Source organism: Colletotrichum lupini, chromosome 10, assembly GCF_023278565.1.
Source record: "Colletotrichum lupini chromosome 10, complete sequence".
NCBI classification, from domain to species: domain Eukaryota; kingdom Fungi; phylum Ascomycota; class Sordariomycetes; order Glomerellales; family Glomerellaceae; genus Colletotrichum; species Colletotrichum lupini.
In genome coordinates, this window is record NC_064673.1 from 2,176,346 (window position 1) to 2,196,371 (window position 20,026).

The 20,026-nt window shown below is 51.3% G+C and overlaps 7 protein-coding genes across 7 annotated transcripts; 2 read left to right on the forward strand and 5 right to left on the reverse strand.

Moving 5' to 3' along the window:
* Positions 1-426: 426 nt before the first annotated feature.
* Positions 427-2,336, reverse strand: CLUP02_17812 (acetylcholinesterase; the record flags this gene model as incomplete). Its single annotated transcript, XM_049296716.1, has 5 exons — positions 427-1,121; positions 1,203-1,294; positions 1,358-1,640; positions 1,716-1,815; positions 1,881-2,336. 5 exons carry the CDS (start codon positions 2,334-2,336, stop codon positions 427-429), a joined length of 1,626 nt encoding a protein of 541 aa, XP_049137940.1.
* A 1,054-nt stretch (positions 2,337-3,390) lies between these two features.
* Positions 3,391-5,169, reverse strand: CLUP02_17813 (uncharacterized protein; the record flags this gene model as incomplete). Its single annotated transcript, XM_049296717.1, has 4 exons — positions 3,391-3,709; positions 3,864-4,245; positions 4,331-4,591; positions 5,085-5,169. 4 exons carry the CDS (start codon positions 5,167-5,169, stop codon positions 3,391-3,393), a joined length of 1,047 nt encoding a protein of 348 aa, XP_049137941.1.
* A 2,398-nt stretch (positions 5,170-7,567) lies between these two features.
* CLUP02_17814 (uncharacterized protein) lies at positions 7,568-7,891 on the forward strand (the record flags this gene model as incomplete). Its single annotated transcript, XM_049296718.1, has 1 exon — positions 7,568-7,891. The coding sequence occupies one exon, from the start codon at positions 7,568-7,570 to the stop codon at positions 7,889-7,891; it is 324 nt and encodes a 107-aa protein (XP_049137942.1).
* A 439-nt stretch (positions 7,892-8,330) lies between these two features.
* On the reverse strand, positions 8,331-10,356 carry CLUP02_17815 (cytochrome P450 oxidoreductase; the record flags this gene model as incomplete). Its single annotated transcript, XM_049296719.1, has 5 exons — positions 8,331-8,537; positions 8,615-8,752; positions 8,822-9,822; positions 9,882-10,215; positions 10,348-10,356. The coding sequence occupies 5 exons, from the start codon at positions 10,354-10,356 to the stop codon at positions 8,331-8,333; spliced, it is 1,689 nt and encodes a 562-aa protein (XP_049137943.1).
* Positions 10,357-12,091: 1,735 nt separating this feature from the next.
* On the reverse strand, positions 12,092-12,789 carry CLUP02_17816 (extracellular serine-rich protein; the record flags this gene model as incomplete). The annotated part of the gene is made up of 3 exons (XM_049296720.1): positions 12,092-12,224; positions 12,282-12,654; positions 12,720-12,789. 3 exons carry the CDS (start codon positions 12,787-12,789, stop codon positions 12,092-12,094), a joined length of 576 nt encoding a protein of 191 aa, XP_049137944.1.
* Positions 12,790-13,982: 1,193 nt separating this feature from the next.
* On the reverse strand, positions 13,983-16,079 carry CLUP02_17817 (MFS transporter; the record flags this gene model as incomplete). Its single annotated transcript, XM_049296721.1, has 7 exons — positions 13,983-14,454; positions 14,514-14,623; positions 14,690-15,195; positions 15,253-15,379; positions 15,454-15,741; positions 15,821-15,989; positions 16,063-16,079. 7 exons carry the CDS (start codon positions 16,077-16,079, stop codon positions 13,983-13,985), a joined length of 1,689 nt encoding a protein of 562 aa, XP_049137945.1.
* Positions 16,080-16,892: 813 nt separating this feature from the next.
* CLUP02_17818 (uncharacterized protein) lies at positions 16,893-19,357 on the forward strand (the record flags this gene model as incomplete). Its single annotated transcript, XM_049296722.1, has 5 exons — positions 16,893-17,056; positions 17,316-17,882; positions 17,976-18,209; positions 18,274-18,563; positions 18,633-19,357. 5 exons carry the CDS (start codon positions 16,893-16,895, stop codon positions 19,355-19,357), a joined length of 1,980 nt encoding a protein of 659 aa, XP_049137946.1.
* Between the last annotated feature and the right edge of the window lie 669 nt (positions 19,358-20,026).

A 20,026-nucleotide genomic window follows, 5' to 3' on the forward strand; every position in this document is an offset into this window, starting at 1 on the left:
GACAGTTGTGAGAGTGAAAAAGTATGAAAGAGAAATGAACTTGACCACGGGAATCTCAGTGAGAAATGAGGGCGAGTGAGTGAGGAGAAAGAGTCGAGACTGAGAAGGCGTGAGAGAGAGAGGTGGGAGGTTGAAATGGAAGGGGCTGGTTGCTCCTGCCTGCTTCCAGTATCCGTCAAAGGGAACGAAGAAGACACCGCAAGTAGTACCTTCCTATTAAGACGTGCCTTGAACTCAGCAATTCGAAGGTGAAGATTTTGGAAATGCAGACACGCCTGCTGGAGAAATCTGAGAGGATATGGAGCATCAAAGAAAGATGATGTCGTTTGCTGCACGTGACCTTTAGCAGGAGAAAAAGCTGTTCAGTTCGAGACGACTGGGCCTCTGTGGTACAGAATATGTCATTTAAACGGCTTGATACTCAGGCTAATGATCCAGCTTCTCCGGGATGGATCTCCAGTACTCGATGGCCTCCCTTCGAATGTCATCCTTCTCGAGCCATGTCTCATTCTTACTCACGTTCACCTGCCACCCTAGACCGTCTGAGCCTGGTTCAAGGTAGTTCTTCCACTCAGCGGCGCCTGCAGCTTTGAACTTATTCGGGTCACCACTAACAACAAAGCTGGCGTAGAATCTAGATAGAATGGTCCCAGCTTGCGGGTATTGCGTATCCGGCTCGGCCCAGGCATACGGAACGTCAGAGCCATGCGAGATCCCGAGGTATGAGGCCACGCTGTTGTTGGTGTTCCAGTGCAGTTTCCATACGGGAACTTCTGCGGCAGACAGACGCGTCGCAATCTCCTGAGAGGCGCTGATGTAGGACGTTTCGCCGTAAACCGCAGTGAGTCGGGTGAACTGAGCAGATTGGCCCCGGGAGTCTGCAAAAGGGCTTGCAGGATCGGTCTCGGGATCCGGATACAGCCGGGAGAAGACCTCTCTATCGCTTTCGTTGAGCCCGGGATAGAGATTGGAGAGCCAGCCCCATGCTTCATCGTCCGTGGTCAGGTTGGTGGGAGCGTACAGACTGCCCTCGTCGGTGATGAACGATGTCAGCGCCGGCAGGTGGTTCCATGTGTTAGAGTCCCAGGTTTCGGACGGGAGACGCGGAATGATGACAGCATCTGAGAAGCAAGTTAGTCTTACCATATTTAATATCATTATCCTGCAAGGCGGAGTCGTCGAGAAGAATGAGGAATACTCACCAGACACAGGCTGAAAAGGATGGGTGCCGTTGTATCGATACGCCGCTAGCAAAGCAGTCGCCGTCTCCTCAAGCACTTCAACATCCACGGCTCTCAAGCACGAAAGCAAATTCTCGGCGGTTTCATTACTCTGACAACCAACTCCGCTCACATACCGCTCAAACTGCCTAACCGTTAACGGGTCCGAAGCGCTGGGAAACGACCGTCCCGTTGGACCGCCAGACTGGAAGATTGCCTGCTGAAATAGCTCTTCGCCAGGAGTGAAGGTATTCTGGTAGTGAAAGCCCACAGAGTGAGCGCCTGCTGACTTGCCCCCCAGAGTGACGCGTTCGGGGTCACCTCCAAATGCGGAGATGTACCGATGGACGAAGCGGAGAAGCTGGTGTTGATCCTGGAGACCGAGGTTGACGTTGCCGAGGTCTGAGAGGACGGGGTTTGCTAGGAAGCCCAGAGCGGCCAGCTAAGAAGTCCATATTAGTGAGAATCCTCAATTTTGGGATATTGAGAATGGACATGCTCTGTAGTTGAACGTCACGACAATCAGTGGTTCTGGGGAGGAGGCAACGAGTGAAGCTCCGTCAAAGGTGATGCCAGCGCCGTTGCGGAAAAGGCCCTATGAACCCAGTCAGTCGGCAATCAAATTGGAATACGTCATAAAAAGGTCGGAGCGAGACTCACGCCATAAATCCAAACCAAAACGGGTAACTTCTCATCAGCGCTCACGCCCGTCGGCCTGTAGACATTGAGGTTGAGGCAGTCCTCGCCATACTCCAGTGCAGTCGTGATAAACGTGACCAAGTTTGAGTTTCCAGGCTCTTGTATGCAGACTTTACCATACGACGTGACGTCCTTTGTTCCGTTCGAGGAAGATGGCCAGCCGACCGGAGCAAAACGAAGGTCGCCGATGGGTTGTTCTGCGTAGTCGATGCCATACCATACGTCAACCGGACTCGCAAGCGGGTAACCGGACGTAGTGTTAAATAGAGTCTTTCCGACATAGGATCCGTACGATGGGATATGAGCAACCAGAGAGCTGTTGCCGACGATTGGACTTCCCGATGCAGCAGCAAAGAGCAAGGCGCCAATGGCTCCAGCCCTAAGCCAGGAACCGCCTTGGGTATGCGACGCGAACATGGCGACGAACACAGACGGAAACACGGTTGAAAGAAGGTGAGTTGGAATAACTCTAAGAGTTGGAAAACCATTTCCAAGACCCCCTCATCCACCATTTATATGAGGTTAGATGGAGAGATAGAGCCGATTCCATGCCGGTGGTTTGACCCCTCTTGTCGTTGACATCCTTGTACGTCCCACAACCAAGGTCGAAGTCCCCGCCAGAAACTGATCGCGCAAGAGCTGTCTAAATGACGAGACTTGCAAAGACAGAAACTGTTCGCATTCTTTGAGTCGGCTTTCATTGTGCTACCTCTCATAAGGGCTGGAGATATTTCAGGTACAATAAAGTGGCGGTTTCCATTGGTCAATGCCCTTCATAAGTCTCCAACGCCCAGGTAGTCGGTTGAACAATGAGTGCATCATGAGTGATTTGATGCTGTGGATCTCCAGGAGCCCCTGTATTTGAGATCTTGGCACTCAGGAACGATTCTCTTCAGCACGTCTATCGGCAGCTATCAATGGTCCATGTTCAGAGCGATAGGCAGGCTTTCGGAGAGATAGCGAGCCGAAATCTGAAGGATCAAAAATGAAATCTGGACCTTGTTATCGCGAATTTCAGACCCTCGTTATCAATATCTTTTCCCTCTATCTTGATATTTGGGGAAGCTTGAAGCAAAGTTGAGGAGTAGTGTCAAAGACCGAGAACGGCTGGACCCGCCGCGGAATCCGGGAACAATGCCGGCACCGCAGCTTCGTTTGCCTACCGCAGATGGGCAGTGCATCAAATAACATGGGCCAGGCCCGTGGACCTGGATACACCATGAACTTCGCATAGACGTGGAGCCGATTACCCTGTCAGTAGCCTCGCGGGCTGCAGCGACACATACACAAACTCAACATGACGGGATCTGTAACGCTGACAGACGTTGTATCTCATTATTAATCGAAAGAAACCTCATCATTCCCTCAGCTCCCTCTCAGCCGCCTTATGTATTTTGCTTGGATATTCATGTTGACCATCACGTCATAGCCTCACTAGTCTCTATACACACCCCGACCAACCACATTTGCCTTACTCTCTATTCATCATCACCGGGCACCCTCCTGACCTCTTGCTATCAACAACATCAGTGTGCAATTTGCTTATGTCCTCCGCCGACAGCTGGACATCCTGTGCCACCGCCTCATCGAACCTCGCTTCCGGGCCGCGGTTATCAGTCTTGGCCTCCTTCTTCACCACGCCATCTGGGGCAATCTGCCGGAACATTTGCAGTGAGTCGAACCATGTGTCCACGCCCTGCAGTCGCAGCTGATCGTCCACACGCGCGATCGTCACACCTTCAATGTCGATCTGTCCACCGTGAGCCTTGGCGGTGACCTTGTCTCCTTTGCTGTACACGTGCATTTTTGTCAGTCGCAGTTACACGACCACAACCGATTAAGAAGAAAATGACAGATGTCTGCTAAGTGAGGGTGGCAAAGCAGAGGCACGTCGAACAGAACAGTGTGACGGGGGGGGGGGGGGGGGGGGGAGAGCACACTCACTCGTTGAAGCCGACGTAGTCATTCTTCATGACCCCCCAGTGACGCCACTTGAATGCGATGCACGGCGGGCCACTGTAGACCTCAATGACCTCCCAGGCGAAAGTGGGCATCATGCGCTTGAACGTCTTGTGACTGGATGCAAAGTCTGAGTAGTCTGGGCTGTAGTACTCATTGGGCGTGATGACGGCGTTGTAGGTGCCGACCTTGAGCATGTGCTCGCCCGTCTGCGGCGCGCCGCCGTTCACGGAGAAGGTGTAGTTGGCGTGGTCGACGGTCCTCCAGTCGTCGAGCTTCGTCTTGAAAGAGGCTTCAACCTCCCAGTTCTTCACCAGGTTCTCTACAATCTCTTCGAGACTGCCCGCCTTGTGGTTCATCTTCCTCCCTAGAGAAGTAGTGTTGTCAGATTGAGACCTCCCAATACACCGGGTGGATAGAAGTATGACGTTTTGAGAGTGATGTGATCTTACCTTCTCTCCAAACTTTGCGCGTTTTCGTGTAATCTGGCGCCCTGCCGTATCTCCACTGCACACCCTCATCGCTAAAGACGGCGTTGGGGGTGGTGACATAATCCGGCAACGCATTTCTCTGCGCCGCCGCGGCCTGCGGCATGGGGTCCTGAGCGTTCACGAGAACCATATTGGGCGATGAAAAGCTTTCGGCGTTAAGGAGTTTCGAAAAGAGTGAGACGAAAGAGGCTTGTTGGCTCTTTAATAAGTTCTTGGAGAAATCTGCCACGGGGGGGCGTTTGTTGTCGCACGCAAGTCGGTGGTGAAATATGTCTTAGATGCGCGTGGAAGAGAGGAGAGACACGGGGCGTTAAACAAGTCCTTTTTTCTTTTCTTCTCCCCTCCAAAGAGTCGTGGCAATAATCCTTCAACCACGGCCTTTTCCTGAAACGGAAATCGCAGCGTGATGGGGAGAAGGAAGAAAAGGCGAATCACTTGAGGCACTCAAAATAACCTTCCAGTCTGCGCCGCAGGATCGGGTGGGAAGTTTTCTGCAATGCGTGCTGCAATGGGACGGACAAGAGCGGGGCGACGAAAGGGAAAGCTGGGAGACGTCCGAGCTCGCAGATTATCTTCGGAACACAACCAGATCCGTGTGCGAGAAGGGTGGCTTGTACAACGATGAACGCAAGCCTGGAACCCAAGCTGGCTCAGACAGTCGAGCGCCAAAGCGAAGGAGAAGAGTTGCGGGTGGTTACACGGGCACTGTGCGCACCGCAGGCGGCAGAAGCAAACAAGTTCAGATTCTGCAGTTTGATACGCTGAGCGTCGTCCCGGGAAGCGAGAAGCCCTGGGCTCATCTGACTTGATCAGCAATTTGTCGTGATTCAGACATTCCGATTGTGTGGGAGAGAACAATGGAAACCTACATGATGCAGGCGGCGCGGAACGAGGATGAGGGAGAAGCCACCCAACCGGTATTAGGGCGTTATCGTACGAGGAGTAAGCAAGATCTCTTCGCCAATCGAGACTCTTTGTGCGGAAACTGAGAGCGCAAAAGCTTAAATTTGCTTAAGGGAAAATTGACATATCTCATCATCACGGAGCACGAAGCCATTCTTATGTACATTGGCAGAGAAGCCTTCACCGGCACTTGAGTATCACCAATCCTGGCGGGGAAAAGAAATCATAGAACAGAGGGAAAAGCGAGAAATGTTGACACTTGTTGAGCGGACGCAGGGAGAGAAAGGGAGGCTGTAATATCGACTCCCTATTGGCTCGACCGAAAGTTAATAATCAGCCAGATCGACGAATCTAACAACCTTGAACGGGGCCCCTCCCCTGAGTTGTCTCTCCTCCCCCAGGAGCGAGTACAATGTCTTTGATTTATCACGTCTGTCTGGCTTGTGGGTTGCAAGAGTTGTCTCAGTCTGATAGCCACGCGGATAGGAAGGCAAGCAACTTTCCGAAGCTGCGGCGGCCAATCGCGTACCGCAGTCCCAGACAAATCGATTTGATCTGGCGTTAGTCACTAGTCGGGGATGTCGGGGGGTTGGCCGGCACAAGAAGAAACGAGGATGGCGTGCTAGTGACACCTTGCCTCGTGGTTTGGCACGCTGAGAAAGTGAATCAACGCACTTCGCCACGCGACAATGGGGCACTCGATGCCGTACCACCCCCCTTTTGAGTGTCATCATCTCGGCATCATCATCGATGAGACGGAGAAAAAGTCCTCGTTCCCGACCTAGACTGGGCCCCTGTTCCCGACTTGTCGATAAAAAGAAAGTAAAGAAAAGCCACAGAAAGCCTAGCGCTTGAGACAATAGACCGGAACGCGAAATGGGGGCGCTCTGGTTGGCAGGAGATAAAGTCTTGAACCCGTGAAGTCGACATTAGGATCCTTGGCCGTTGAGGGACGCATTCCAGTCAAGCCCACATGTCATATATCAACTAGTGGGATGAAGTTGAATGGGCCACACATGCCGTGCCGCCATAGTTTGATCATTGACCGGATCATTCGGTATGCGATTCGGCCTAGCCGTCTCAGACACAACTTGTGCCCGACAATCTCCTGTGGTCGCACACATCCATGGGTAGATCCAGCCACAGGCCTCCCGATGTGGTTGTGCCGAGGGGCCCCGCAATCGGGCGAGCCCTGAAAGTGGAACCCCGTCCGGAATGTGTCATGAGGGCGGGACGGGAGGCGCCTCCGTTAGCGGTCAGATGTTTATGCCTCTCGTCGACTAGAGTCTCCCAGAGTAGTCATGTCTTGTCAGCAACACGCCGCGAGGCTTGCTTCCTTGATTGTGTTCAACGTGTCGAAAATTGTCTGGTGAACTGCTTGGATGCACACATGCCCTCGGCTTTTCCAATGTAATCTCACATTGAGATTGAGACTGTTGGGTGTGGATGGTGACCATCACAATCCGCAAGTCGCCTTTTTACTTGTTCTCACCAACAGGAAAACACCAGCTTCTGCAATAGACCGTCTACTAACCGAATCGCGATGATATGCCCTTTTCAGAAAACAGGGCATCCCAAAATGAAGGCCAAAGTGCCATCAGAAGCCCAATAAGGCTGGTGTCAGCAACCGGCGTTAGAGTAGCATACTACCGCGCGGGTAATGTATTTTATGCGATGCAATTTAAGTAGTTGCCAACCTTAGAAGTCAATTCCGCTTTCTGTGGGCCATTATAGTTGCTCCGAGGCGGGAAACATCCTAGCAAAGAGCCGATCTGTGGAGAGCCTGCAGGTACCGTCGCAATGGCATCGAAAGACATCGGATGCCGCCGGCTAGATCCTAGCCATACTGTACCAAGGCAGATAACTTTGCTGAATAGCTGTGCGGAGATCTGGAGAGCCGCCCCTCACTCGGACCACAATCGCTTCTAGATTTGCTTGCAACCTTCCGTGATGAGCTGTCAACAGCCTAATTGTCTCCACGTATAGGACCACTGTTGGTTGCGCTTTGTAACAATTTGATCAGCTATTGAGGGCTTTTCGACCTGCCAACGGATATCTGACCATTGCTAGACGGAATCAAACTGTATCCGAAAAGTTCAATCACTCTTGAGGGTTCGAAAGTGATTGGTATAAATACATGACACAGTTCACGGACGAAATCGAGAGACACACCCACATTGCATTCAAACACATGATTCGTCTTCTCCCAACGACAAACTTGACGCCAAACTTTCAAAATAATTTAAGCCTTGAATCTCTCAATCTTACTTTGGACACCCTCTCCAAGCGATTATCATGCAGTTCACCATCGCCACCCTCATTGTTCTCGCCAGCGGCGCAGCCGCTCAATTCTGCGGCGTCGTCACATCACCTGTGCAAAGCTATGTTCCGTGCACATTGGAACAATATCCCGTGATGGATGCCGAATGCACGGCAATTGGCGGCACAGTATCTGGCCACAACCAAGAGAGTGGAGATGCTCGGTCCAACTGCATCACGTACTGCAACAACGTTCCCACCGGCGGACACGACACGACCGGTAACATCCTTGGCCGTCACAGCTATCACGTCTACGTTGTCGACTCGTGCACTAGCTGTGGCTACTGCGGCGCTCTGTAAAGGATGTCCACCAGATAATAAATCGATCAAAAGACGAGAGCAGCCACGCTACTTAGGTGACGAAAGAGGAAACAGGCTGGGTTCCGCGTGAGGTTACATGTACGCATAAGAGGGCTGGGAAGATGGCAGGTCCTGGCGCTCATATTTCAGTATTATCTACTTTATCAAGATTCAAATAAGACCCTGTAAATTTCAAGGCATTACATCATACGAGAGCTACCGCAAATGGTGAAGTTGTCTCCGCTTGCAGACCGTACTAGAACTTAACAGGTTCCAAAGCGCTCGTTTGCTCATTGTGTGATGACAGCAAATTATCAAATATGCAGTACAGCTCGAAGACTGCTTGGTCCACACCCGGAGGCTTGATAACACTGACTTTGCGGACGGGATCAGGTGCGCAAATGCTTCTGGCATACCCAGAACACCATTCGTGGTGATTCTAGTTGCCTGCCATCCTCGACTTCACCTTGACGTGGAAGTTCTTAGGCTTGACGAACCATGCGTTGCGTGTTTTCCAGGCACCTCTTGGTGTAGCAGCCGCACCTTCAAGCTTGAAGTCAAAGTCCCGGATAAGTCGAGGAATGAGCTTGGACATTTCCAAGATAGACACATTCTTGCCAAGGCATGTGCGTGATCCCAGCCCAAACTGGAAGACGGTTCATGTTAGATATCACATGCCCCAAGAGAGTTAGGTAACCATAAGAAAACGGGGGTTCATCTTACAGGCATCCAGTTTCTGTTCATCACGGAGATCCTTTCTTCATTCTCAATCAGCCAACGATCGGGGTTGAATTTCTCGGCATCGTCTCCGAAAATGGCTGTGTTTCTGTGGTGGACCCAGCTGTTGATTCCAACGACGGACTATCAAGAACGGTTGAATGGTTAGTGATCACCAGTTGAGGACTGAGAACATGGGAAGCATTGACTCACTCCAGCCGGAAAGAAACGCTCGCCGATGGTAGCACCGCCCTCGGGAACAATGCGCTCGAGCGGCAGGCCCACAGCTGGATGGACGCGCAAAGCCTCCTTGATCACTGCTTGAAGATACGGCATTTTCTGGCTTTCTTTGAAACTCGGTGCTTGAGACAGCTCGCCGCGACTGGTGAAGTCTGCAATCTCCTCGCGAAGCTTCGCCAAGGCATCAGGGCTCTTGAGCAAGTGGTAAACAATGGCTGAGATGCTGATACCTGTCGTGTCTGACCCGGCAAAGACATTGCTGGCGCAGCCGATGAGAAGATGCCAGTTGGTGAACTCAGTGGGGTTGCTGGAGTGCTTGGCCAGGAATTTGGTGAGGAACGTCTCTCCAACAGCAGCGCCGTCTTCGGCACCTTTGACCTCGATGACCGTCTTTGGAGAAGCTCGCTCCTCCTCAATGGTCTGCGCCGTAAAGTCTATGACATACATCATCTTCGCTCCCATGCCAAGACGCTTTGTGATGCCGGTAACCAGTGGTGCAATGTACATATGCACGGAAGGAAAGATACCAGTCAAGCTCGAGTATACCAAGCTCTTATTGATGTTATCAATGACCTGTGCAATGTCTTCGCCACGATCCAGGAAGCCGAGACGCTTTCCGTAGGTCATCATTGCGACAGCATCAAAGGCGAAGCACTGGAACCAATGTCCGATGTCTACTGTAGAGCCAGCCTTGGCAAACTCTGAAAGACGTTGAGAAAAGAGAGCACCGCAATCATCCACGTATGGCTCGTAGTTCACAAGAGACGTCATTGAATACGCGTTGGTGTAGAACCGTCTGCTGTGAGCATGACGCTGTATCGAGCGATCCGAAAATACGTCCCATTGATCCTCATTCGGCTGGAACGGGATGTACCATTCTGACTTCTGGAATTGCGTACCATGGCCATAGACAGTCTTGAGGGCTTCCGCGTCGTTGATACTGTATCGGTTCGGGCCGTAGCGGACGATGGGCCCTGGCGAGAAAGGATAAACTTTAGTACATATACTCCTTGCTGTCGCTTGACGCTCTTACCGTATTGTTCGTGTAGTTCTTGGTTGACCTTCTCAAATTTTCCCTGTTTAAGGCGATGAAAATACCAAAAGTCTGTGTAGCGAGCCAGCAAAGGTCCGGGCACCGATCGTAGGGGGGAGCGAAGCCACTGAACAAAGGAGACAAGGATCTGGGCAAGGAGGGCAAAGCCTGCAAATGCCAATAAGAGTTGGGTATTCATCGTAAAGATGCTCGTATAAATTATGAGGAAGATAGATAGGCAGATGAAAAGCTCAATATTGATTGATAGAGCAGACAATTGGCGTGAGAGCTGGTCTCGAGCATTCCTCGAAAGCAGATGCACGAGAATGATGGGCTTTTATAGCGGAAGAGTCATCGCATTTACCCATCCTATTTGAGACGAACCGACTCCGTCATGGATTGTCAGACATGTACGCAATCAATCCGCAGCGTCTTGAAGTTGAAGATGTAAAGGCGTACGGCTTACAACTATCATTGGTGCATGGTATGGGACGAGTCATAGGCGATCTTAGAATGCTAGGCTATGGAGACACTCTCGGGACCGAAACCTTGTTCAAAGTGTCGAATAGCGTGGGTCGAAATAGTAAGGCATCCTCCTTGCCCGCTATGCATGGACACCCAAGTGGATCAGCATATGTAATATGCGACCCCAAGGCGGGTAGAAGCGTCAATCGTGGATAGTCGGACTGGTATCTCATATGGATACTGGAGGATTTTTCTTGAGTCAATTGACAGGACTACCTGCGCAGGATCCATCCACAAAAACCAATAATCGGAATGAAAGGCCTGACGGATCGCTTGAGTTCGAACATCTGGGAACTATCTGCCACGAACCTGGAGGTTCTCGGTGTCAGATGGGGGAATCGTTGATCTTGGCCGGTGTGTTTTGGGTTTTCTAGGCGGCGGGACTCGGGGATGAAAACTGTCCGAGACCGGCGTCCGCCCCGCAATGAGATGCATCAGCCAGCTTGCGGCCGGCCGCGGAGACGCAACGGGAGTGGAGTATCGCGGTGTTTGATTAAGCCGTTGACCGTGATGGCGTACGGCCAATCTTCAAGGCTACGAGACGGTGAGTTTGTTAAGCTATCTCCTATGCCCCCGACACTTGCATCCGTCGTCCAGTGTCTTCAGCTCAACAGACACTAATTGAGTACCAAACGGCGATTGCTCGCCTGTCTCAGGCTCAATGTGATAAATGAAATGGGCTTTCCCAGCGATTGCAGCAATTTACTTCACCTGCGTCTACCTTGTTTATGTGCATGTAGTGATGATCAAAGAGAGAACATGCATTTTGCTGGAACGGGGAACTTTTCTTTCAATGTGACAGTTGCAGCATACGGGTGTTTTGTGAGTAGAAAGTCTTGGCTCTTCCCATGTTAACAAGACCGATGTCTCGACATAAGGTCTGGGCCTTGACACGGGCAAATGTATGCAGAGTGACGTAAAAATGCAGGATAATTTCCCGTTGCCTACCTGACGAAAGATTCATGGGAAGACAGATTCAATTGTTTCGTGCTACCGTCACGCTAGATGCCATTGCAAGCAGGTTCTTTGAATCTTGTCTCTCTTAAGACGTGAGCGTCATGAAGTAGTCCGAGACTACCTTATTTAACCGCAAGGTCGCGTTCACTTAATATAGTAAAAAACGGCACCCAACTCATCTCAGAAGACCCCCAAACCTTGATTCCCTACGTTTTCCATCTCCTATTAAATGCATGTAAGTCGGTTTAAAGATCGCCGTTGATACGCCGCCCTTGTCTTAGTTGCGAGTTGCCCGTACTCTAGAGTAAGTGGGCTAACTCGGTCTTTATGCCGACCTAAACCCGCAAAGTCCACCAGCCATTCTTGCCAAACACATTTCACATTCGGCGTTGGAAGCTATGATTATGACAGAGTCAAAGAATGGAATGAGCGGAACAGCTTGCACTCGCGCACCAATGTGACAGGGTCACTCATATGCACCTCGAAAACGCAGTCTCGTGATTCAATGTCGATCCTCGAATTTATAACCAACCAGACTCCGCGCACACAAATCCTCAAAGCTGTAGCCGACAACCCGCATCAGCAGCGCCTCCACCTTGTTCAACTGTATCCTTCGCCGAAACTTGTAGGTGACGATAAGCCATCATGTAAACAACATAAATCACAATTTGTAGGTTTGATATAAGTGCACTGTGACATCAGTCGCTATTATATTTGCGCCATTTCCTTTACACAACAGGCGGAACAGCCAAATTTGAAGGAATCCTGCCCGCAGAACCACCAGCCACATTCTTGGCAGGGACGTTCATCTGTGATCCCTTGGCGGCCATCTTGTACGCTTGGACATCGGCGTCCGCCTTCCTGGTGGGTTGTTAGTGTTGTCAAATTTGGAGGGTGGATAAGCCAGGGCTTTCTTACGGGTTAATGATCATGACCATGCCAAGCTGGCAGTGCATGCCTTGAGCGCAGTACATGAGCATGGGCTCGGTGTTCTCGACCTGCACGTTGAAAGTCCCGACCGGAGAGCCGTCTGTAACTCCCGGGATAAAACCAGAATGAACGCCATTCGGCATCGTATCCTGGAGAGGGTTACACGGGGCCTGGGTGTTCGCGGCCTGAGTGACGGTATGGTTGTTGGGCCAGAACTGGAACTGAACAATGTCTCCAGGGTTTGCCTTTACGACCTCAGGATAGAAGAGCAGAGACTTCTCACGAGTCGGGCTACCGACGACAACGGGGATGACCTTGGGCGTCGGGGGAGCGGGGCCCGGCGCAGGTGGTGCCTGACGCTCTATCGAAGATGTGAGCCACGAGCTACGAAAATATAGTTTTGTGGTGTAAGCGAGAAATACTTACCATTGAGAGCGGCGGCCAAGGAGCCTCCTATAAAGGCGGAGAGATAGACGGCGACGATGCTGAACTTCATCTTGGATACTTTGACACTCGATGATCCTGTACGGATTACTGGCTGACACGGCTGAGACGAGGAGACGCTGCTTCAATACGAAGACACTGAAAACACTGCAGAGGACGATGATCTGCAGGAGAGGGGCAGAGGACTCTATGATATTTAAACTAACCATTACAGCATGCAGGATCTCAAACTATCAGCACCTTCGGGACATGCACGGCGACACCACTCATCCACTAATACGAACCTTTTCTCTCTTAACCTTCCGCACTGGGCAAGCTTCTCCCGATCATGAGACCGCGTAGACTTAAAATCGCACAATTGGAGTATTCGAGTTGCCGTGATCAGCAGGGGTAGCAGCGAAGCTTGGGCATCTCGAAAGATGAGATGACCCGAGTTGTCCAATGAGAGGTGTCGGATCCCTCAAACGTGACATGTTTCGTTTCTTCGGCCGCACTGCATACCGAAGCATGCTTAGAAATTGGCACCGAAGAAAAAAGGCGGATTAAACATTAATTAGAAGAGGGGGGATATCATCTCGCGCTTCTTGGCCAGGAGGGGAGAGGCCGGTCAATCAAGAAGCTGTCTCCTCGTGTCAGGTCCTTTCGGCGTTGGGACGACAGTGACCAACAAGGGAATGAAGTTGCGGGCAACGCGGGCAACATCCAAGCTTGCCAATGAGTCGGCAGTCGGCTGGCTGAGTATGAAGTCTGGAGTTCTTTCACGATTACCAAGCTAAAGCTTGCAAACGGATGAAACGGTTGCGGCGTCGTTTCGAGATACTGAAAGAGGCGTGGGCCCCCGGCTGGCCCCTTCGGTCCCCCCTTGACCGTGGGGGATCTCCGAGCGTTGAAGCTGGCACTTACGGGAGATCGGCACAAACAATTAATGGTTTGCACATATCGCTAGGGTGTTTGCGGCTCTGAGATATGTTCTTCGTCGCGCGCGGGAGACGAATTGAGTATTGTCTATTGACGTCAGGAGAGCTTTTACGCTGAAATCATCGGGAGATCGACGTCAACGGGAACGTGCGCATGGAATGATTGTGACACTTACGATTTTATTGCCCGGTTTGAGAACAGACCTCGCATACCCTTAACTATCTATAGAAAGTGCTTGGCCATTATTCCCAATTCCAAGCCGCACTATTGCATAGTGATACATGCTTAAGTCGTTAACTACCGGAAGTTCCGGGATCTATAGTAGCTCTACTTCTCCGCGTCTCCATCTCTTTTCGTCTGACCCGGAGTCTGGCCGCCTTTCGTCTTGTCCTTCTTAACGCTTTTCCACTCGATGAAGACACACCCAAAAACTGTCAAACACCCGAGAACAGTGGCAATCAGGAAGACGTTTTGGAGAGCCTTGTTGTAAGCTCCGATAATGCCGTCGACTGAATCCGGGTAGATGCTCCGCATCGACTCCACTAGTCCGGAACCGCCCGCGTCAATGACGACTGCCGGGTTTACGTTGGGTACGTTTTGGCTCAACTCGGAGATTAGTCTCGAATGGAAGATGTTTTGAGCGACAGCCAAGAACACGGTGCCACCGAGACTTTGCAGGAAAATCAAGAGAGACGTGGCTAGGGCTACGTCACGACCTTGGAACACGGTCTGAACTGCTATCAACGTCTGCTGCCCGCCCAGACCCACGCCCACTCCTAAAAGAACAAGTGAGGCAATCCTACAGCGGTTGTTAGCATCTGGAGTGCGTTGAAAATTCGGGGCAAGTTAAAATAATACCAGAAGCCTGAACTCGTGTTTTCGTCAAACGAGTAGATCAGCCCCGTTCCGATAGAGGCGATAACAGATGAAGCGATGAGTTGCGGGACGTAGTATCCGATGTGACTTGTCTGACAATTGATCAGTATCACGGTGTAGCGACCCAAGGATGGACAGTACATGTATTATCAACTTACCAAGAATCCAGAAAGTATTGTAGCCACTGACAAGGAAACCGATGATGCCAATAAGTCAATGCCACTCTGATAGGCAGAGTGATTCTTGACTGCTTGCAACCAGATGGGGATGTAGTACACTTCGATGAAGAGAAGTGAGAACAGAAGAAGCATAAGCCAGCAAGCACAGGCCATAGACCTCTGGAAAAGGATGCGAAATGGGACGGTGGCTTTGTCGCCCTCGCGGAACTGGACTAGTGCCCATAAAAGGAAGCAGACCGCAAAGAGGCACCAGCACAGGATTATGCGCCAATTACTCCAGGGATATTCAGTTCCGCCCCACTGCAAGGCGAGGAGAAGACAGATAATCCAAGGTATGAGGAGCAGTGTCCCTACCAAGTCAAAGTTTGAAATAAACTCCCGCACGCTTTGTGTCTGCTTCTTCGGCGGCGTCGGTAGCTTCAGGAGGAAGAGAACCACCAGGAAGGTCACACCGCCAAGAGGAAGGTTGATCCAGAAGCACCATCCTGATGTGCGTCAGTGTCCTGCTACATCACATGATGAGGGGGTAAAAGAAGTCCTACTCCAAGTAGCCTTATCAACAAAAACGCCGCCAAGAGTCGGCGCTATGCACTGCGAGATCCCGCCCGCCGCGCCAACTGCTGCGGTGAACTGCGGGCGTCTGTGAAGAGGCACACTTCTAGCCAAAATCTGAGTCGCGATTGGATTAGTCAATAAGGTTCCGTAGAAATCGAGAAACGCCAAGCCTTGTTGGAAAGACTTACAATGAGAGCGCCGGACATGAGTCCAGCGGCACCGACTCCGGAGATGGCTCGGCCGACAATAAGAACCACGGAGCTCGGAGCCACGGCGCAGACAATGGACCCCACCTCAAAGATGAAGAGAGCAACAAGGAAGACCCATTTGGCGTTGAACTCGGCGTACAATTTGCCGAAAAAGAGCTGGAACGAACACATGGTGAAGAGGTACGCGGAGCCATACCACGCTACATCCGGTAAAGACTCAAACTCGGATGTGATTACCGGGATCGCAGTTCCCAAGATTGAGCGATCCTAGATGAGGATGGGTGCTGTCAGCCATGTGTTGCATCGACAGGGAGACACAATGCCCCAGAAAGCAATTGACACGTACAAGTCCAAAGCACAAAACCGCAAGGAATAGGCCAATTGTGATGATGGCCAGGCTCGCACCAGTGGGATACTCTTCTGCGGTGGCATCTTGGGCTGGAGAGGTCTTCTCTAGTTCTGCATCGCTGAACTTCTCTCCACTCGTTCGTGGTATCGAGAGTGAGGTTGTCGTTCTAGGGACACTGTTAGGTCATCAAGCCCGGAACGTGTCTCCGTAGCCCCATAGTAGCTGCAGTGTGAACCCACCTTGGTTCGACAGGCATCTTCGCTGATGGTACCAATGAAATTGGTCAAATAAAGTTGCAAAGCGTGGTGTGGTTGCTTGTGCGAATGCCAAATGTTCAATTTCTCTGCCCAGCGACTATTTTCTTAAATACAATCATTCTTCATGACTATTATGAGACTCATCGACTTTGAATCTTTCACCTTCTACACATGCAGATCCCACATCATGTTACCGGTCCGTACGGAGAATAACACGGGAGACATGTCAAAGTCAGCATGCCAAGCCGGGTTTAGCGCCAGTAGCCACACACAAAAGTCAAGATCCCTCAGCCTTAATCATCTTTAGTATTACGTGTAAAAATCACAACAAAGTCCCTAAAGCTCTGCAGATGAAGACTGAGTCCGACACACGCAACAGGGTCAGGATCACTGGTGCTTACAGTGGATACTCGGACGCAAGAAAAAGATCTTTGGATGTTGGCGGCCGCCGTTTACAAAGGAGCTTGGGCCCAGGGCAGCAGTTTTGGTGTGAAAAGTCGGATGTCGGGGCTGAAAATGACCTCCGACGCCGTCCTCCACAACGGTGATGAAGCCAATCAAGTAGCCCCCTTACATTCCGATAATCCATCTACGGATCTTAAGAATGCACCGGCCCCCGGACTCTTGCATGCCGTCCGTTCCATCACTCTCGAGCTCCCTCGCCCCAACATTGCCATCTAATTCGCGCCTAACTAAAGTGCCCTTACTTTCATTCACATTTTCTGTCTCCATTTTCTGAGACGCGAATGCTCCGTAAATATCTCTAAGCTCGGGTTGTTGTTGGGAAACATTACAAACGATGTCGCCAAACGATGACGCCAGCAGCCCCGACTTTGCGCATAGTCACACAAAGAAGTCCCGAGCTTGCACCAATTGCGCTCGCCTCAAGATACGGTGTCGGTGGCAACCGGGTTCGGAACATAGCGAACACGCCGATTGCATACGGTGAGCAGTTCTGCCTCTGTTGGCTACAGTTGTGTGTATCTACCAGAGCCCGCTGACATCGCTGGTATGCCAAGCTGCTCCCGCATGAGCATACGATGTCAAGTACCGGAGCCGGTCCCGAGGAAGAAACGGGGAAAGTCAAGGTCAGTCCAAAGACCCGATGAATTCACACGGAATGTGTTTTGTTGCATCCTGCTTTTCAAGCTAGCTGCAGATCACCCGGTCCTCCTTCTCACTTCTCCTCACTGGTGTCTTTGAGCAGAACATGAAGCTAAATGCCTACTCCGTAGTCGTGTAACTGAGCTGGAGAAGAAGATAGATGGCCTAGTCAGCCTTTTTCAGACACAGCAGCAGTCAGGAGAGACACAAGGGCAGCCGGCAACCGGGCCCAGCCCCAGCAGCGAGGACCCGCGCTTGATGCCATGCACTGGGTTGACTATACCAGGCGTCACCCATCAAGTAAGCACAGACGCATCTCCAAGTGTTAACAGTTCAGCCGGCACCCAAGATTGTCATTCTATGCCGACTCCAGAGGCTGGGTTTCCCAGCGGTTCCTATCAGCTCTTGCCGGGGTTCACCATCGCTGCCGAGAAGGCTGAGGAGTACCTTTCCATCTACCGGACGCGTATGGTTCCCAACTTCCCATTTGTGCCCATCGAGCCCGAAGTTACAGCAAGGGATCTCCACAACCAGAAGCGATTTTTGTTCTGGTGTATTATGCAAGCCATTGTACCCCAGACAGCCACAGTACAAAAGTCAGTCGACGACTGGGTCCGCAAGCATGCAGCTATGCACATCATAGTTCATAAGGAGAAGAAGATTGAGCTGCTCCAAGGTTTGATTGTCTATGTCGCCTGGTAAGTGGTAGTAATGAGTCGTTTCTCGATGCATTGGTTCCGGGCCCGTGCTGTTGTCGAAGCGTGATTATCTGATAATTTTGTATCTTACAGGGGCGATGTCCACCTACAGATGGGTATCAACGCAAACACCCTCCTCCAGCTAGCCATCGGTCTGGTTATGGACATGACCATGTACACTCTAGCAGGCCCCGTGAGTTGGATGCCGAAAACCTTATTGAATGATGCGTGGGCAGTCTTGGGACGGGGCGGAAAACAATTCGAAGCACCAAAACCAACTCTTGAAGAGCAAAGAGCAATTCTAGGCGGCTATTTCATTGCGTCAAGGTGTGTTACCTTTCGCCCGCTTTTGTATAGTGAAGCGTGGAACGAAACTGATCATCTTTGCCAGTGTGCCCGCCGCCATAAGGAGGCACTCGCAGATACAGTATACGCCCCAGATCGCACGATGTTCCAAAGCCATTCGCGAGGCGGACGCTATACCGACAGATCAGAATCTACTTGCCCTCGTTCGCATGCAACATCTAGGGGACCGCATTCGCGCTGTCTTTCCAAGCCCAGATAGAGAGGAAGGGGAGCCTCTACCCATCTTTCGGGAACACTTTAGTGCGGTGCTAGCATCACTTCGCAAAGAGATCTGCTCTCTCGAGTCTGAAGAACCCGCCATCAAGAAGGAGAACCGTAAGTGAACTTCTCGGCAACAAGGAAACGAGCCCACAGTCAATTATACTAACCGTACACGTCGTATAGCAATGGTTTGGGCACACTACGGCGCACTGATGGTTAGACTATACGAACCATGCATCGGCATGCGAGGAGCCAGCCCTTCGGAGGCTATGTCCGCCATGGAGCAGTTCAGTAGGACCGAGTCACTCTGGTTCTGCCACCAGGCGATCCAGATCGCCATGGACGCGCTACTCGCCATCCCGGCTGAAGCATTTGCATATCTACCCTTCAACACCGTTGCAGATGTAGCACATACAATGATGTCTTCGCACCGACTGCTGTTGGAAGACTCGGCAAGTGATTGGGACGTGATGCTGGCGCGCCAGAAGCTCGACCTTCCCGATATAGCGCGGCGGTTGGCGGATCGGTTCGAGGAGGCGGACAACGTGGCGCTGATCGTCGGGCAAAAGAGGCGGATCTTCGAGGACGAGAGCTCGCGCTGGGCGAATTATGCGTACCGGGCGAGGTGGATCCGTCAGTGGTACCTGAACAAGGTTGTTGGGCAGCCGCCTCAGGAGCAGATGGCGACGGAGCACCAGCAGCAGCAGGAGCAGCAACAGCAGCAGCAGCAAGCGCAAATGGTCCCTCACGTGGGGATGATGACAGACCCGAACATGTCTTGGCTCGGGGGAGTGGCGATGGACCAGTCGTTTTGGGAGATTATGATGCTGGATGGGCCTGGACAAATCCCCATTGACGCGTCCATGCTTTTGCCGGACCAGGCCATGTTGCCCGCCATGCAGACTTAGCATCGCACCTATTGATCGGCTAAGGGCCTTCACTTTCACAATTTTTGCCCGTCTCTGAATCTTTCGATGACTACCCTAGTGTGGTAGCTTGGCTTTGGCAAGAGATAGGAAAGATTCCGGCACAGGAAGGTGGCAGTTTTGCAAGGGTATGGCGGGTCTGAAGACACTCTGAACTCAAGCCCAAACAGGATTTGATGCATTTGGTAGTTTAAGGCGCGTGTCTCTGCTTTGTGAGCTGGTTCCACTCTCGAAACGAGCGGGAGTTATATCAGTTTGTCGTTCTTTCTGAGAAGTGCTCGAAATAATCTAGAAGAAGAATTGGGTACAGCTTACGACAACGTTTCTAAATGAGGATAGCATCCGTGGAGTCGGGAAATACATACGTCGTCTCAAGTTTTGCCTTGATCTCGACATGACTCAAGCTGTGCTAAGATTGCGAGCCGTATACGGTCTTAGTGAGAATGCCTATGCGATAATATGTCATCTCCCATTCATGGGGTTTATCGAGGGCGAGTTGGGAATCTTGCTGACAGAACCTAGCATTCAATAGTATGAGAGACACGTACTGTTAGTATCCCTATTATAGGGTAGTTAGTTCGAACCGTAGTTAACGAAGAGATTAATTAAACTATATAAATATCTGCGTAGTAAGTATAAAAAGGAGGTTCT